At 37.2% G+C, this 20,091-nt stretch overlaps 1 protein-coding gene across 9 annotated transcripts in view; it reads right to left on the bottom strand.

Moving 5' to 3' along the window:
• Positions 1-20,091, bottom strand: part of SNCAIP (synuclein alpha interacting protein) — a 156,059-nt gene that overhangs the window by 24,171 nt on the left and 111,797 nt on the right. For all 9 annotated transcript variants that reach the window (XM_074382197.1, XM_074382200.1, XM_074382172.1 and 6 more), the window contains 3 exons: positions 15,688-16,559; positions 13,881-14,060; positions 7,860-7,973 (listed from right to left, as the gene is read on the bottom strand). In XM_074382197.1, the coding sequence (XP_074238298.1) occupies positions 7,860-7,973; positions 13,881-14,060; positions 15,688-16,559 (1,166 nt within the window). The remainder of the gene's footprint in view (positions 1-7,859; positions 7,974-13,880; positions 14,061-15,687; positions 16,560-20,091) is intronic.

Here is a 20,091-nt window from a genome sequence, read left to right on the forward strand (position 1 = left end):
TGTCATAATCTGTTTGCATTTTACCCACTGAGTGTTCTGTGGTATTTTCATGTTATGCTTGGCCTTTGGAGAAAGCAGGGGGATGGGATTTCACTGTTTTAAAATAGAAGAATTAAATATAAAGTTAAAAAAATATGAGAGTGGTAAAAACAACAGCATGAAGTTTAGTGGGTGGAATTTGACATTTAAAAAGATGATCATGTGTTTGAAATAGCCTTGAACTTCTTTCTTCTTAGCCTTTTAAAGGATTTTTTTTCCAGTTATTTGCTCGGACTGGTCATGAACTTTTATACTTTTCTGGATTAAATTTGCCTTCATCTTCTGAACATGCCAACTAATCTGCTAAAGGAATGTGGGATAAAAACAGCCAAATCCTTTAATGTTTCACCCCTTATGCGGGGGAACAAGGCGCTGTTTATGAAGGCATCTGTGACATCAGGGACAGACTGAACATTCGCATCACTCTTTTTCTAAATGAGCACCAGGGAGTAAGACCCCTAAAGAGTGTGGTGAGAACAATGTAATCTATGTTGGTGCAAAGCAGGGTGAGTGTTAACGGCAAAAGCAGACAGACCTTGTGCAAACTGAAACCCTCAAGGGTCCCAAGAGAATGAGGTAGAGGCAGAGCCTGGCGCTATGGCTGGGAGTTAGAAGCTGGATAAAGATGTGCTGCTGTGCTTAGCCCTCTTCTTCAAAGGCAAATCTAGAGAAAATTGGAGCTGATGTTTGGACCAGAGCAGGTGATGTTTCATTTGCCTAAGGTAAAAGCAGTTCCTTTGTTTTTTCTAATTAGGTAGGGAGAAGATACTGGCTTACTTTTAATTGGACATAGATGATTATACCATGTGATCTTAACTCCTTAAAAATCTGGATGAATGGAAGTATCTCAGGATAAAAGACATAACCAACTGGTTGAGGGTAATGGCTCAGACATGGAGCCTGCAAGAGGACAGGTTATGGTGCCTCTACCAGTGAAAAAGATGGCCCCATCATAGGCAGAACGAATCCTCTTCAATGGGTCATTCTCAAGCTTGTGGTGATTTGGTTTGCTTCATGATATTAAATCATGAACTCTTAAAAATGTGGAGGGGAGAGATTTCAAAGAATCATCCAATTCAAAAAGCCTTATTTTATAAGTCAGAAAACTGAGGGAGAGGATCATAATATGCAGCAAGTCCTCATTTGATGCCAGGTTCAGGTTCTTGGAAACTGCAACTTTAAGCAAAATGAAGTATAATGAAACAAATTTTCCCATAGGTCAATCGACATAAACAAGAGTTTAGTTCCTATAACATATTTCTGGTCACAAAAACAGCACCAAACTTCTAAATAAAGGCCACATGCTTCTAAAGTGAAATACTGAAATAAATGTGAGCTATACATTTAAGAAAGACTAATAAAAACAAGATAATTATTTATCTGATGATTCTAGTTGAGGGTTGTGGGTGGCTGAAGCCCATCCTGGCAGTTCAGAACACAAGGCAGGAACAATCCGTGGACAGGACACCACCCTAACACAGGGTGCATTCACACCCACACACATTCACTCACGCTGGGACAACTGAGATACACCAATTCACCTAACGTGCACATCTTTGGGATGTGAAGAAAAACTGGAGTATCCAGAGAAAACCCATGCAGAGACATGGAGAATCAGCAAACTCCACACAGACAGTGGCCCTGGCTGGGAACATTTTTTCTTCTCACCAACATTAAAGGAAGATGATGTTGAAAGAAACCAGGTTAATTCAAGGACCTGCTGTATTTCCAGATATTCTAGCAACTTCTTTAGCAAGTAAAGCTCAGAGGAGTTCAAGATATTGAGAATTGTTTTACATGTATCTTCTTGTTAGAAGTAATTCCATATTTTCAGGCCCCAATATTATGGTGGGTTTGTCTATTCTACACACACACACACACACAAAATGCTCTTTATTAAAATCACAGTGCTTTAGTTTTAGTAGCAGGGTTATTTATAGGCAAAGGAATACTGCACTTCACAAGAGTAGGAATGTTTGCACTGTGGAAATCTTGGGGAGAGTCTGGGACCTTGGACTTTTCAGGGGCTTGATTATCTGGGACAACAAGACACACACATGGTCTGTGTTAGCCAAAAGTTGCCTTGGCTCCTAAGGGCTCTCCAAGTCAGGTTCAACCTGTATTGTTACAATAACCTGCCCTCCCTTCCTATGAAGGCATGGATAACTCTTCTTCCTTACAATTAAAGATTCTAGCAAGAACCATTATTTGATTGTTCAGAACAAGACAGGCTTTGCCTAGCGCCTCAAATCCAGTCTTGTGTTCTATATTAAACAATTTAAGAGTAACCATAAGAATTTAAAATAAAGTATAATTGGCTTGTCCACTGAGATATGATATGGAAACCAAAATCTCCCATTATACCATGCAGAGAAGTATTCCCCCAAATGACGAGTTCATTATATACGTGGTCTTCTAATAGCAAACATTTAGGGTTTTTGAGGGAGATGTGGAGATGGCTAGAGTCCCTGGTTTTGGTAAAAACATATTTAATATCTGCTCACAGATAAATCTTGCCCTGATTCTGAGGAACATGCCTGTGGAGACTCATAGTCCTAAAGTGACTATCTGAAAATACCTCCTAAGAAGGACGAAACAAATATGGCTATTTCCTCCTGCTAAGAAGGCGCTTGTTAATGTGAATGTGTATTAGATACATATGTAATGGTGTCCCCCTCCCCTCTTAGCCCTTTTGTATGTGTCCTCTCGGTGTGGGTGTCTAATGCAGGAGATGTTAAAGGATGGATGTAACTTCAGACCTTCATTTTCCCATTAAGTATTGCTTTCAGAGAGTATCTAAGGAAGTTAAATGGATAAAGATTTCGGTATCATTTGTTTCAAAAAATGCCTCTCCAACTTACATTTCGTCATCTACCCAAATACCCATCTATCCACTCAACCTTCATCTATTAACTGAAAACTTCTTTCATGTAGTTTCCCTCAGCATTTTCCTCTTCTGGGGATTTCGTGCTGTTTTTGTAACCTGCTTTAATGTTGTGTTTTATGTGTTCCTAAGGGCCATGCAAGTTGTTTAAAGAGGCAATTATCTCATATGATTTATGAGATTTGCTGGACAAATTCTAATAAAAAATGTAACAGAAGTATGTCACAGGTTTATGGCTGGTATCAATAAAATCTCTGTATTGTGTGGCAATCCATGTTTTAAAGGAGTTAGCGTTGTGATCATAGAATATCAAATCTATTATGCCAACTCTTACAAGATTTCTTCCAGTTTTTGAGATGTAAAAAGGTAAAAAATAAAGGTCAGCAATAATTTTATAATGTCATGTATTATAAGATATATGTAGAATCAAAAGATGTTAAAAAGTGAAATAAAGTGCATCTAAGAATGGATTAAACAGATTATGGCCTTAATAATTCCGTGGCAAGTTTCACCTATACATTACTAATGGTAAAATAAGTAAACTGAATAATACTGACAGAAATACAAACAATAAGCTGGAGGAGATTCAATAGTCATAACAGCCAACATTCATCCAGTGCCTACTATTTGTTGGGCAATGTGGCTTTTCCCACTTAGTCCTCAGATCAACATTGTGAGGAAGGTTCTATTATCTCCATTTGACAGAGGAAGAAACTGAGGTCAAGGGAGACCTATTCTTTTATTTTCTCTATTTTTTTAAGCCAGTTAAAATATCTAACCCATTGAACTAGTAAGTGGTAAGGTTAGGATGACAATGGAGACAGCTTTCCATATGAACCAATGTTCTTTGTGACTCTGTTTTCTGTCTTTTGAGTATGGATATCCCCAGTTGCTCATCCCCTCATGACCCCTGACTCTGTAAAGGACATGCTTCCTTTGTGCCCCTTGAGTCATAGAAATCACAGTTAACTGCCTGTCAGTCTGTGGGTTTGTGGGGCTCTGTATCAGTTATGCTCTGTCAAGATCAGAACTTGGAGAACAGATGGATATGTGTGCTAATCAAAGACTTTTCTATTTTGCTTTGATCTGCAATTGCAGCCCTTTCAGTACTGTTGACTTACTTCCCTACGACAGTAAAACAATAAAGGCAGGGGAATGTTTTTCCTTTTTAAAGTAAATTGTGGAAAAACAACAATAACACAGCCTGTGGGAACACCCCCCTCACCAGCATGTCTACCACTGCTCATGACGACTTGCAAGAATTGCTGAGTCTTTTATTTTTTCAAAAAGTGTGCTTAAAAAAAATCTGTGTTAGGGCAAACATTTAAAGTGGAGAATAATAACTACAGTATAGGCAAAGGTGCTCTTAGCAAATGTTCCGTGCCATGATGCAGGTTGTTTTTGTGAAAGAATCTCCTGACTAAAAGTCACATGAATGATTCAGAAGCAAAAGGAATCACAGGTTTGATGCTGAAAGTAACATAGGGCCCACTGGACTAATGATCAACGGAGAGCAGGAAGAGCCCGCTGGACTAATGACCAATGCAGAACAGGCAGAGGCTTCCAGGCAGTGGAGGGCAGGAAGCTGTGCTGGGAGAGCCTGGACTAGAAGAACTGAACCTTCATGTTTGAATAAAACAGCCTAAGTTACACAGGCAGTAGCTTTGAATTGAGATCATTCCATTTCAATTGTTTTGCCAGTGACATCTTTCTCAAGGGACAGCAAAGCAGGCGTATCTGAGGACACTCCCTGCTTATTCCTTGGGTGTCCCTGCTGAGGCTTCCACCTTCACATTCCCTGTGGCTAGTTCTGCTAGGTACAGTCAGGCAGTGAAATAATTGCACCCTCTGAGACTTCATGTGTCAAGATGAAGAAAATCAATTTCTATTACCCAGGGATCTATCACTCCAGGAGACCACTAAAAACTGCTGGCTACCCTGCGGTACTAAAGTCTTTAAAGGTAATTTTTACAAGAAAAAGGACACAAATTGGGAGTCACATGGAGCCCATTCTTTAGGAATCTATATGAAGGGCAGAGAGTGACTAAAATAAACCAAGAGAGGAATTTTCCTCTGTACTATCCCTTCCAGAGGCATTTACCAAGGAAACAAAGCCAGGACACACTCAAATGCCTGCTGGATGTAGAAAAACTTGCATGTGCTGAATCCATTAGAAAACTGTTCAATAACAGTCTTCCTTGTGAAAATATTAGGCTTGTAATGGTTCCAAGTTCAGCATCTCCACAGGTTATCTGTTACATAAGTGGCTGTGGCGGATGTAGAATGGCTGGACAGAATTTGCAGTTCTAATGGGCTTCTATATTTTCCACTTGGGTAAAAATGACCTCCTAAGGGTGCTGCTGGACTGCCTCCCTCAGAGCTGTATTTTAGGTCATAAAAAATGCTTATCATCTTGAAATAACAACCTGAAGATTGATACTAGCATGATGCAAACATTTGACACAGCTCTTCAAACAGGTCACAAACTTCCGTATTTTCCTCCAGTCCCACCAAGTAAGTTACACTGTGATCCAACCAGTCCCAGAGAAAGGGCACTTTATTTTGTTCAGTCCCAATAGCTTCAAAATTATGAGAAGCCTGCTGTGAGAGCTGAATAAAGAAACTGGCATATATAATCAACATTTCCCAAGACAAAGAATGCCGAATGCCCAATTATTTACTTAGAGTCTCAGAATAGCCGTGCAAACCTTTCCTCCTTTTCTTTGGCAATCTCCACCAAAAGTGCGGGCAGCCTTTCTACTGATACTTAAAATTCCTTTTTAGGCTTTAATATAAGCAAATGAAATCAGGGACATGAAATAACTCTTCACACAATTGAACACAATTCTCTTTTAGATTGAAAATGATTAGGAAGATGAGCAGTGATCAAATTCTTCTGGTCATTTGACAATCCTATTCTCTCCTTTTCCAGTATAGATGTTCTTTGACTTAACAATGGGTTATGGACGGATAAACCCATCCTAAGTTGAAAATACTGTTAAGCTGAAAATGCATTTAATACACTGCAGGGTATTGGTTGTTTCACCTCGTGATCACCTGGCTGTTGGGTGTGTCTGCCACGACCCAGCATCACAAGAGAATTTTGTACTGCATATCATTAGCCTGGGAAATGATCAAAATTCAAACTCGACATGTGGTTTCTACTGCATGCATATCTCTTTCACAGCATTGTAAAGTCGAAAAATTGTAAGTTGAACCATCATAAGTTGGGGAGCATCTGCATAAGCAAAAAATTGCTCCCTTATGTCATGCCTTATTAACTAGTATTCATTGTTTTCAGGACACCGTGGATGGTGACTAGTAAGTGCAATGCACAAACAACACAGAGTAAGTATAATATTTCAAAGACAGTGGCTTTTACAAATTTTAATGTTGGGCCTGCTCCTTTCTCCATTCGTAAACTTGGTACAGTTGCACATTTCTTCAATGAGTTATGTGAAGCACTCCAAATACCATAATGTATTCTTAGATAAAACTGCAAAGAGTCTTCTTCAGCTATATCAGTGCCCCTACAAACGATTTCATACATTTTCAGTACAAATGGGGACAAAACAGGATCTGGTCCTGAATGAAGTGAGAGCACCCGAGCTGAAGTCTACTTGGTGCTCTTTCTAGCCATTAGATCATGTGCAAGCCATTTCACTCACCTTCTTCAGTCTCCTCATCTATGGAATGGGGATAAAAACAAGGTCTCACAGGGTTGTTTTGAGGAATCAATCAGATAATGTACACAAAAATCCAATGGCATGGTGCCTGGCACATATAGGAAATATTTTACATGTATATATAGTATATAAAAACATGTTTTTATATAATACATATAATACACGCACACACACACACACACACACACACACACACACACACAAGCAGAAGTTACCATAGAGCAAAATAAACTATCCCTAAGCATGACTCCTACTATAGAAAGACTGTAGTAATATTCTAGTCTACTTTTTGAAAATGAGATTGTCATAGTTGGAACAGCATAATCTCTTGTTGACAATACCACAGTTTACTTCTACTGGGAGAGTTTATGAAGCTAAAGGGGGTACAGTTAAATGCATTTTCTTTGCCACAAATACAATTTGCTAGAGCAATTTTCTTTGCCACAAATACAATTAAATCTATTTTAACATAGTACTATTATTTTTAAGACTGAGATTGATATTTTGTGATTCCAATTTTTTAAAAAGATAATTTACAGTCACATTCTGCAAAAGGAGGTCGTAATTTTTTTTAACTGCATACACTTGATTGTGATCTGTGTACACTAATTAATGTTGGGAATTCCTAATGTGGAAATTGATTGCAACTAAGAGCCATCTAGTTAATGTGCTTATTCATCTTTAATTGAATGAGACTGCCTTGATTAATGTCTTATAAAGATTTTCCTTTCAACGTTGGGTTCAAGAAAATGTACTGTTGTTCCTTTTGATAAATATTAAATGTGTTTATTGTAACAAGTTTGGAAAATACTAAAAAATTTTAAAAATAGAAAACAGAAGCCACTTGTTCTACTCTGGGTGATAACTACTACACATATATTGTGACACAATCTTTTTTAGTACTATTTTCTATTTCTCTTTATCTCCAAAATGCAAATTTGGTGCTAAATTATAGGACCAGTTTTGTATCATACATATTTATTTAGTACTACGTAATGAACATTTTCTCATAAAATGCCATCAATGGATGTAGCCTAATTATTTATCCAATATCTGCCATGGAATATTTATTTAGGTTGTTGTAAACTTTTTTTATTATTTTAAAAAACAACAACAAATATCATTGGTTATATATCTTTGGATACATTTTTGATGATTTCTTATGTTTGGATTTTGAAGGGCTAATAACAAAACAGCAGTAAGATGATATGGTACACAAAGGGAAGATACTTAAAAAAACATCTTCATACCTGACCATAGCAACCTGCATAATGAATGAGGCTTGGAAAATCCTTAGAACAACTCAGTTCTGCAATGGCTTCTGTTTCACTCACCATCCAGCGTACACACTCCAACTGACCATTCTAGATTTTAAAAAAGAAAGAGAGACACAAATTCAAGGTAATTCAGGTTTGCAAAATACATTAAAGATAGTAATTTTACCAAGGAAAGAAATCATACAAATTTCAGCATTTATATCTGGCTTACTTTATTTATGTTATAAAGATATAAACTATTATATTCCTGATCTGTGAATTTGGGTCTACATCAATTGCAGAATTTTTATTTAAGTTCATTTTCATAATTGTAATCAGTTATTTTAAACTCAATTTAGTACGGTATAATTTGTACACTATAAAATACAATCTTTTAAAGTATATGGTTCGATGTATTTTGACAAGTATGTATACTTCTAGTACTACAACTTCAGTCAAGACAAAGAACATTTCCATTACCCCCAAAAGTATTCAAGTATTCTTTGGTTCTCACCTACATCACCTTTGTCCCAGACAACTACTGATAAGATTTCTGTCACAGGAGATTAGTGTATGTAGTCTTGTGTCTGGCTTCTTTTATACAGCAGGCCTTTGGGATTCATCCAAGCTACTGCTTGTATCAGTAATTTATTCCTTTTCTATTGCTGAGAAGTATTTCACTGTAGAATTATACCACAATTTATTTATCCAATAACTTATTGATAGACATGTGGATTGTTTCCACTTGAGGGATATTATAAACAAAGTTGCTATGAGTATTTTTTTTGTGAATAAATGCTTTTCTTTCTCCTGGGTAAACATTGGAATTTCTGAGTTGCATGGTAGCTGTATATTTGACTTAATAAAAAGCCATCACACTAGTATCTAAAGTGAGTGCCCACTTTACATCACCACTAGCATCATCTGAGCATTTTAGTTGTTCCAAAACCAAGCCAACACGTGGTACAGTCAGTTAATCAGTATTCTTCAATTAAACTTCATAAAATGTACAACTCTCTTCCAATCCCCAAAGAATCATATTTGTTAAAGAAAAATCAGTAAACAAATATTTAAAATTAAAATTTTCGATAAGGGATCAGGTAAATAGTAAAATATTTAAAAATTTTAAAAAGGGAAATTATGATTTATTATACACAAATAATATAACTATGACTACAGAAAGTAAAATATCCTCAACTTTTACGTTTTTAAGGAAACCAAACCTCATGATCTTTAGGATCAAGTAAAAGTAAGCAGAAAAAAGAGTAGGAATTTCTTATAGTCTTTTGTGAGGATTTTTAACTGTTATACTTTTTAAAACATTTCTCATAATTTTTGAGAATCTTAAACTTCTCTCAAAAAGCAATCAAGGCACGTAAATAGCTACAATATAGTCCATACATATCTGTAGAAAACATTCCCTACCACTTATAGATATGGAGATCAATGTCGATATAGATCTCCTAGTGATTAAAACCCAGATTCTGGCATGGATTTAAATCTTAATCTGCCACTTAGTAACAAGACCATGGACAAGTTACTTTATCTCTCTGATACTCAATTTTCTTATCTGTGAAATAGTGAAATAGCAGGGTTAATAGTAACTACCTCACAGAGTTACCATGAAGATTAAATGAGATAAATCATGCAAACTTACTAAGCACACAATACTTGCTCCCTTCTGTTAGAAAGCTCTGTTAGTTTCTCACAATAACTCTGTCAGATAAATGGAACATTCAACTGCCTTCCTAGTTTGCAGCTTGTGGGATCTTAGCCCAAGAGAAAAAAGGTATGGTTGGCAGGGAGCCAGAGGAGGCTTCACTGAGGGTAGCATTTAAGTTAGTAGAATAGAATTATTTTCTCTTTATTTTAGAATTCTATCATTTAACTGCTCAAGGGTAAAAATCTATTCTGAAAGAAAGGCAATGAGGTAATCTGCTCATTCTTCATTTTATTCCATTTGGATAATGGAACTCCCAACTATTTACATGCAGATTCTATTCTCTTGAGGTATTTTCCCTGGGAGGTTGGTCTGTATGAGTTGGCTCCCTGCCCCTCTGGCTGGATCTGGCTGATGGATAGCAGTGGCAGATCAGGAAAGGAGAGTGAGTTTGAGGCCCTGTCTATGGGGTTTGCCATTGGCCAGCTGAATCCCTTAAAAAGTTCAAAAGTAAGCCAGTCCTTTGTATTCAGCCTTCTCTATCTCTTATCTTATAGCCACTCCTTTCCCTTTCCCACAGTTTCCCAAGGAGGTAGCTGTGTCCTCATTGTTAGAGAACCCAGGATACTGCACTTTCCTTTATGAACTCCCTTGCCCTCAACCATCCTTTTATGTATAATCCCTTAATTACAGACTTTCCTTAAATTTCACAATTTGAGCATGCCAAATATTTCCTACCAGGATTAAAAACAAAACAAAACAAAACACACTAATACAGTATGCTTCATATCCTCTAAATGAAGAAAGGAATAGAAACCATACTGATCACTTACTAGGCAAGACAGTTTAAGTAAATTGGTATTTACACAGAACACAGAAATGTAAGGCAACATTTCTGATTTCTGATTTTAGTAATGTAGGTCTTCTCTCTACTGTTTTTTTTGTCAGTTTACCTTAATTATACATTCATCAATTTTTAAAAATATTTTCATAGAACCAAATGTTATTTTGTTGATTTTTCTCTATTATTTTTCTATTTTTCATTTTATTTCTTTTTACTCTAATTTTTATTATTTCCTTTCTTCTGCTTGCTTTGGATTTAGTTTGCTCTTCTTTTTCTAGTCTTCAAGGGTGGAAAATTAGGCTATTAATTTGAGGTCTTTCTCCTCCCCACTTCTCTCTCTTCCTCTTTTAATAGAGGCATTTACAGCTACCAGTCTCCCTCTAAGTGCTGCTTTAGTTGCATCTTGTAAGTGTTGGTATGTTATGTTTTCATTTTCATTCATCTAAAAATTTTCATTGTGATTTCTTAACGCATTGATTTATTTTGACATGTAATTCTACATATTTATGAACATACAAAATTTCCTTTTGTTATTGATTTCTAATTGCATTCTATTATGATTGAAGCACACAACTTTGTATTTCAATCCTTTAAAACGTATCGAGACTTATTTCATAGCCTAACATATGGTCTATCCTGAAGAATGTTTCATGTGTACTTGACAAGAATGTGTTTTCTGTTATTGTTGGGTAGTGTTCGATTAGATGTCTCTTAGGTCTAGTTATTCAAGGAGGCAACATTTAAATGAAATAAAATATGTTAGAAAGGCAGAAGGAAATATTATGTAACTACTGCAAGTTTGAAACAAGTATTACTTGCCATAAATATACATACTAAGAAACAAACAAACAAACAATTCTAGTGGGAGATTTTTGCCTGCCAAAGTCTATGGGCCTGGGGCCACTCACTGTATGTTAAAAGGGAGTATAATGTTATGTATTTGAAGTCATGTTATTCCCGGAGGGACACTTTGCTTCAAAGGACTGAATGAGAAATGAAAAGGGAATTAAGACTATTTCATTCCAAGACTGTTTAAGTCTTAAAATAATTTCTTCTGCTGTCCCATTTTAGAAAACAGACAGCTCTCACCTTTCCAATTACTTTGCTTAATCATTTCTAAAGAAAACTCAATAATACCCTGGACTCCCACAGTATCTACTCTTGAGCATCCCAGAAGTAGTCAATAAATTCTGCTTGTAACTGGCAAGAATTTATGATGTTCCATTCCAGGAGTTTAACAGAGAGGGAGAGATGTTCTTAAGCCCCGGTATGACTTCAAAGCCCCTGTTCTCAAGTAATCTTTCTATTTGATACCTTATCCCTAACTCTGCTTCCTGTCAGCCAAGTCATATTATCTTAGCAACTTCTGCCCATTTGTAGCAACTTTGTCTTTCATGACAGCAGGGCCCTCAGAACTGTACTTAATGAGGTGAAACACCACTAGTTGGTTACTGGTGTTCAAAACAAGGTCCTAAAACAAAATGACTCCTCAGAACTCTCTCAACGTCATCAATGTTCATCAAAATACACTGAATGGACTGAGACAAAAATACATGTCAGGACAGATTTCTAAAGAGGGTAGCACTTGTTATAAAATATTTGTATTTACTGCTTTTGTAAATTCTAGAATAAAGGAACAGAACAGTCAAATAACATTGTCTGGAAGTAAAGTATGAAAAGCCTGAGGCCTCAAGTCTGTAAAAGCTTTTGAGTCTTATGGGTTTGAAATCTTTTTCATTAAAAGGAAGAAAAACTGCTCTTTAAGTTTGTACACTGATTGTATGATGGCAATCTTATGTTGACTGCAGGAATATAAGAATGAATTGAAATTTATTATGGGTATCATTGAAGGTGTTTATGCTGAAGATTGGTGTAATGCCTACGAAGTTTCTTATGTACCTTCTACTCAGAGATTTTTAATCTATCAAAAGAAGCCCTAAGGCATATAAATTAAGAAAAAATTGTTTTCATCTACCTATATAATTACGAGGTATTCAATAATCTACCATCAGGAAGACTAATAATAACTGTATTTTATAAACAAGAAAACAGCAAGACAAATCTCAGCACTCATTGACACTGGAAGAATATTTTATTCATCACTGACACATACTCATTGATGTCTACAGGACTCTGTCACAGGACTATATCCCATATTTGCCATACTGTACTTGGGTTACTGATAACTTACCAGTCGCATCCACCAGCTTAAAAGTAGACACTATGACTTACACAAATTTGTATTGTCAGCACTGAACACAGAACCTGGTAAACTTGGTACACTTCGTAAAGCTCAACTATATTAAATCTTGACTTTACATTTGCTTATCTTTCTTCATGATAGTTGCCTGCAGTTTAGTTCTTAATTCATCATCTTATCATTTATAACCAAAGGAAAATGATACCCACTAGGGTCATAGATTTATTTTATTTAAAAAATTATTGTCTATAATAGATTTGAAGTATATCTTATTAATTACTTTGCTTAACTGAGCAAAATTAAGTAAAATAGAAATTATTTTTAATGTATAAAACTTGGCTGAATCATCAAATTAAAAACAAATCATGTTTGCATAAAGATACATTAAGGTAGAACAGCAGTTGATTATTTTTTAAATGTAACATTCTTTAGTGAATTCACCTGTAGGTTTCTCTAATAAATTCCCCTCATCAATTTCAATATAGTTCAATTTATAAAAATTACAATTATTCAGCTTTTAGAAGACACACTATTATGTAAAGCAAAGCACATACGCAAAACTGCAAGATGTATTATATTTCCCTGAATGTCACTTCTGGATTTTTAATAAATATGATTGAATTCTACATTTATTCGCCAAAGATCTTAAAAGTAATCTTAGTTGAATAGCTAATCTTCTAGTGATGTATTCTGTTTTGCAGAGGCATTTGCTGCAGTGCTATAAAAGTCCATGCTTTCTTGTCTCACAGTTCCAGTTTTTAACTCTATCCCAGTCAACAATAACTTGTGTAGTTTTTGACAGCATACTGTGCTCTGCAAGAGCTAAACTCAAACTTGGCACTGATATTCTAAAACGTTCTTGATACTAAAGACACTAAAACTGCAGATGTGATCTGTTAAGAGCCCATTTTATTATCTGAAATACTCCTGAGTGCTAGCATCCTTAAAACACACCTTCCCCCATTCGTCCTGCTCATTATTCTCATATTAGGAAGAAATGAGAGTCTCTGATAGATCTGGGTGTGGTTAAGAAGCTAAACCACGATCCCTATGAATAGCAAAAGTTCTTAGAACCATAACCTACCATTCTCCTTTCTCTTTAGTAGCAGATTGACAAAAACTGGGAATTTAGTCTCAAAATCTCAAGACAGTTAGTGACTGAAATGACTACTCTCTTAAATGCAACATGTTCATTTGCTCTCTGCTTGACAAATCACTCTCTTCTCTAACGTCCAACATTTTAGCTCACATGGAATCTCAAAAACATAGAAATCTGACTTCTAGCTGTGGTTCCAGCCCCCAACCAGTCACCTTGATGGCCAGGCCTGCTGGAGTCAACTTCTCAGTGTTACGCTCATTGAGGCAGTCTTCTCCCATCAAAGAAGTGAGGTGCTGCAGACACTCTGCATGTCCCTGTGACGCCGCAATATGTAATAGATTGTTTCCATTTTCGTCGTGAATTTTGTCTAGATTGTCTGCAGCTAGGTGTGGCTGTATAAATAGTAAGATGAGAAAATCTGAGTCAATAAATCAGAGCAAGACCCTGTGGGGTTTTTCTCTGGGCACTGGAAAGAAGAAATATGCTTACAGAAGCTCTGGTGGCAGCCTTGAAGATCTAATAAGTCAAAGTTTCTTGCTATTTTTCTTTGTTGTAATATGCTTTGAACGTGAGTTCTCAAGAGACAGATCTTCACACAAGACTTGGCAACAGGGCTAGGGCCAATGAGCTGTGGAGGCTTCAAGTTGGCTCTCTAAACAACTATAATGACATTAACAGTAATTGGTGGGTTCCCTGTCTGTCTCCCCGACTTGATTATGAAGTTCTTGAGGGCTGGGGCTGGGTTTTATTCCCTGTTTTAGGTTTGTTGAATGAATGAGCTACTTGTCTCCACCTGTTTATTTTGCCTTGAATTGCAGAGAACTGGTTTTGGCAAACTCCATGATGACTGCTGCTACTAGTGCTCTCATAGGTACCTTTAGATGCCGTCATCAAACAGACTCCTGGAGGTATCTGGAGGCTACATGGCTTTGGCTTTCTCACCTCTAGTGAAGTTTTGTCCCTTGACTATGAACTAGTTGATAGAAATTGTTGGGTGAACTGAGAGGTGTTGTTAGCATTTGGGAAACAGGAAAACATGAGAAGGACAAAAGAAAAAAATGAACCAAAGGGAATTAGGGGGAAGAGCCAGGAAAATGGAAAATACATTTTTGGGAGAGAAAAATAGTACTACTTTATTTTATTTAATAAAATTATTCAATTCTACCACCCTATCACAACAGCATTTGTGATAATAGAGCAAGTACATTATACTGATCTATGCGTGGCTTTACACTAAGTAGAGTCACATTGCCAAGATGTGATGATTTTCTTGAATGAGACTTTAATTAGCATCATAGTAAGAGCTCAGACTTGCTACTGTTTGATCCAAGTCTGGAAGCCAGAAAAGAACAATGTAGACAGATGGAGTGTTATTTCAGTTTAGCTCTCTCTGAGCCTAAGCAGAACAGACTTTTCTTACATCATGTTACTCTGTGTCTAGAGTCTTTGGAAAAGCATCTTCATGCTCCCTAGACATGCAGAGCTGGCAGTAAGTAAAAACTCCGCCTGGGTCAGAGGGCAATGAAGCTCTTGGGTAAGCTTCTATCTACAAATTCTTTTCAAACAACCTGGTCCAACTCTTCTGAATAATGATCAGGACAAAACAGAAGACCCTCTGTTCACATAACTGGCAGGTCCACCATCAGCAAAGAACTGACATCCCCACAAATAACTGTGTGAGAGCACTGGGAACCATTTGAAAAGCAAAAAGAAAGACATTAAGAATCAAGTTAAAGAAAGTGGTGGGCTCTCTTTGTTTGAGATTAAGAGTCTTTTCAGTTGAATTCATGCAAAGTTAGAATGAAATAACACTTGCTCTATAGACATTTGTTTTCCCCGTATTAACCTCATAACTTCTTATTTTAAAACTCAGAAGGTCACATCTCCCAACGAAAGCCACAAGTAAGGATTAAGTAAAAACCGAAACAAATGCAGTATCGTTCTGTTATTAATGAATGCAGCTGCTAAAAAAGGAGTCTCTAGTCTATTGACATGTGTACTGAACTAGATTATACTTACCAGGAGAGAGATCTGTCCTTCTTTAACAATGTTCAAGATGCTTTTTACTTTTTTCAGATACTCACTTCTTTCTTCTGGGCTTTGGGAGCTGGTCCAGTTCAGGCTACTGACCTGCTCTTCTTGTTTGGATTCTGCTGCTGAGGATTGCAAGTGGAAGGCCCTGAGCTGGCAGTCTGGTGTTGTCTTCTCAACTTTTCGACCATGAGAATCACTAAATGTCTTGTTTAGGAAGTCTTTACTCTGGTTTTCAGGCTCATATGCAGAGCCACATTTAACCAGAGGAGGTGAGATCTCGGGTTCTTCAGTGGACAGCTTGTGCTGATCGCGGATGACAGCTGATGCTTTTCTCAAGTGAGGGCTTTTCATGGGAGAAAGAACACAAAATGGTGCCATGTTGGATGGTGAGTTCTCAGAACTTCCTGTAGAGCAGACTTTGCCAGAAAGGCCATTGATGGTTGTGCATAAGCCCAAAATCTTTTTTTCTGAAGTTACCTTGGTAAAAGAGGCAAGCTGCTGACTGGATTTAATATAAGGCACATCCAGAATCTCATCCATGTCGAGGTCGTAGTGCTCCAGTTCGCCCAGCGATGTGCTGGGCTCAGAGCTCTTACCTGGTGGGCCGCCCACTCCATCTCCAGGGCCGAGATCCTCAGGCTGGGGGCCTGGGTCAGACTCACCCCCTTTCTGGTACTCAGCCACTTTCTGGTTCTTTTGGTCATCACTTTCATTGTTTTCCAGAGTCTCTGGCTGGTGTTTCAGTGGTGAAACACGCTTCACTGGGCGGAACTTACTGTACACATCAGCGATTCCTGTGGGCTTCTGTGTGTTTGTAATAAGAGTTGAGATGCCACAATTCCAGCTAGAGCTAGAAACTGTTTTTAAAAAATTAAAATAGGAGACTATTAATTTGGAATGCTGAACGCATCTTGGCTATTTAGGTAGATATGATTCATTCAAGTTATGTTCAAATTAAGGCTCCGTATATGAGAATGACTTAGCGTGCATGTCAATAGAATAAAAAATTCATACTTACCACTGGAAAACAGTGAATGATAAAAGAAAGTTATAACATACTGACTCAAAATTAATTAAAGTAGTAATAATGGTAAAAGCAAATAGCCAGGGAATCAAACCCAGATAGGTATTTAGGTTTGTTCCCTGCATAGATCTACATCCCCGGCAATATTTATATATTTGTCACCATCCTGAAAACAAGATTACCAAATAATATGTTCAGTGTTAAATAAACTTCCAAACTAATTTAGGGAGAAAAGGAATGTGTGCACACATGCACACACATTAGCATGCATGTCCACATATACCCTTAATGCTTAAGAAGTTCCATGTAAAGAAGCGGCAAATTATTTAATATTGAGTAAATTCAAACTAGGACCTCCTGAGCGACTCCCTAGGTGTACCACTAAGTGGATTACAGGAAGATTAGGAAGGGATGCAGTGGTCAGGAGTTGACGGACTGTGGGAGACAAGACATAGTTGAGTTAAGCCCACCTTGGTCAAAGGATCCTAGTCAACTGTCATGCAGCAGCATTTCCTGGTGCTTCCTGACATATAACACAGTGACAGAATGTACTAAGAATTCACAACAGAACATGTCCTTTAAGATTCATACTGCCCTCCATTGTTGAGAAGGCTGGAAGTAAACAGGAGAAGAAAGTTGTGAAAAGAAGATGGGTTAGGCAGAGTGTTTTCTAATTTCTGTGCAAAGTTTAGAAAAAGATTGTGTGTTGGTTTGCATTTGGTAAGTGTCTGGTTGCGATAGAATAGAAAGTGAAATTGCCAGAAACACCTGGAGGTGAAAGATAAGAAGAACCATCTCTCCTCATGATTCCTGCATGAGAGGCTGCCTGGCGCCTCCTCCTGGGGCAAGCAGACGGAGCAACAGTCTCCTCAGCCATGATGGTGCTGTTTCCTCCCTGGGACACTCCCTTGCTAGGTTAAAGATGACCCCATACGCTTGGAAAGGTGCAGGCCACTGATTGATGGGTTCCTAGGTCCTTGCCATGTAGTTCCTATCATCCCCCATCAAAGGATGAGATTTCAGGGCATGCCCTTCAACTAGGGACCTTCCATCTACCTCTTCTCTTCTGAAAAACAAGTGGGAAGGGTTTATCCCCAAAGCATGTGTATGTGTGTGTTCTTCACTACCGGGCACAACCCAAGGAAAAAAGAACATGAGATGGGTGTATACTCATGTCTGTAACTTCTGCAACAGCCCCTGGCTGTGACTGATTCTTGGGGTGAAAGTGGAACATACATTATTAAAATTCTATAAATTTAAGCTACTGGCCATTCTTCTTCCTGCTGGGATATGTTCTAAAAGGATTCGGAGAAGTTCTGGAACCAAGCTAAGGGGATGACAGTGAGTGTGCTGAGCCTGAATGCTATATAACTATCAGTGAGTTCTTTTCCTGAAATCAACCACAATTTTGCATGAAGTTTCAGAGGGTCTGCACTATGCAGTGCACTTCTCAGACCTTTCTGGCCCTGGCATTTTAGAATCTAAGAAGAGAATACTATGATAAGCTGTGGAAGGAGGTCTGGAGTCTCTCCAATAAGTGATGTGGAAGAGAAGGTTCCAGAAGGGAAGCGATCTAGATGGTCTTAGGCTGCTGCTTTTCTTCCCTTTTCCTGGCTCTAGTTCTTAGTTGTACACAGTGGTTGGCACAGTTCAGACAATTAACAAATGCTAGTATGTGAATTTGAACCTCACTTTGCACAACACATTAAATCTTCTAAAATGCACAAAGTGCATCCTTCTGAGGGATTTACAGTTTAATTTCACAGGGGACAAAATCCTGTTAATAAACTCAGCGGAGTGATAATCACCAGTAAGAGCTCAATTTGCTAAAGTTATTTATGAAATGTAAATATGCAAAGGCAAAGACTAACTCCAGTTGGTCTCTTATAAATTTAAAAGTTTTCTATCTCTTATATGACCTTTTCTCTCTCAAAATATAAAGCCATGAAAAATTAATGTCTGCCAGAAAATTCTGCCAAGTCTTTCTCTCTTCAAGAACACATGGTTACTTATTTAATTAAAACAGCAGGAGACAGTGGACATAGAGTTTATAAGATGTAAATATGCTTTTAATTTTATTCATCAACTTTCTGCATATCTTTAAATAAAATGGGGAAAAATTTATACTCACAGACATTTCTGAGATACACTCTTATTATTGGGTATATTTGCTAATATTTTGCCGATTACCTTGATTTCTTTGGAACCTCTAGAAAATGTACATCTCAGAATGTAATAAAAATTTTTAAAGCCACATAACTCAGTAGGTCAATACAACGAATGCATTGTACCAATATATTTATGTATTATATAAGGTCATAGGTTCAAAGGGCTACTCTTTTATGTTGGCTTTATTTACATGTGAAATTTTTTCCAAGTGATACAGGGAAATGGATACCATATGTTTCCCAGCTGTTTTGTTCTGACAGGAGCCATTAAAAACGCTCTATGGAAATGAATTCTGTCTGGTTCTTAGGAAAACACATCTTTTCACAGAAGAGTTCAGAAACTGAAGATGGAGCGTCAACATTTTGGCTTGTTGTCCTTCTCCTTCCTCAAGCCTATGACTCTTTTTGAGGCTGTGAGTGAGATCTGTGTTTTCTCATATATGTCTTGGTTGCCAAGAAAAGGAATCCCAGTAACAAAAAACGGATATTTCACAGGTTTTCATTAAAAGGCTCCAATGTATTGCTATATTATATACCTGAATGGGAGGAAGGTCAACTTGATGCTACATACAAAAGACAAAATTCAATTCCTTTATTGCTGCTAAGCTATGTAATCATGTATTTTACGAACAACACAGAAGAGGGGCTATTAATGACTAGTAAGATTTTTCACTTGCAATTATTTAAATCTATCAAAAATTTCACTCATTTTATTGCAATACAATAGTAAATTTCTTATCATGTATGGAAACAAAGTTTAGACTTACTTTGGTTCCTAGTAAAATTTTGAGAATAAATTTGCTTTCTGGAAATCATGAATAAATTTTTTACATGTTAGCAAAATTTAAATCCCCCCAAATTTTATCTATTTTAGATTCGTACAAGTTCTGTGACAGCAGAGTCTGTATCTAATTTATCTCTCTATCCCTGAAAGAAGCCAGAAAATTGCTTTACATAAGTAGATTCATAGTGACTTTTTGGTTGAATGGGCTCATTTTTAATATCTTATAGGAGTAAACGTGCCTAATAAGCCTTAAACCTGTCTACCTGATTACACCACAGATTCTCTAAAATGGTCAGAAAGTAAACAGACGTGTATTTGCTGCTGATACATAGGCCACAATTATCTCTTTGGATCTAGCTGGCACTTGGAATGCCACTGAGCTTTAGCAAAGTATTTGCCTGCTGACTCTCTAT

Source organism: Saimiri boliviensis, chromosome 1 (assembly GCF_048565385.1).
Source record: "Saimiri boliviensis isolate mSaiBol1 chromosome 1, mSaiBol1.pri, whole genome shotgun sequence".
In the NCBI taxonomy this organism is placed as follows: Eukaryota; Metazoa; Chordata; class Mammalia; order Primates; family Cebidae; genus Saimiri; species Saimiri boliviensis.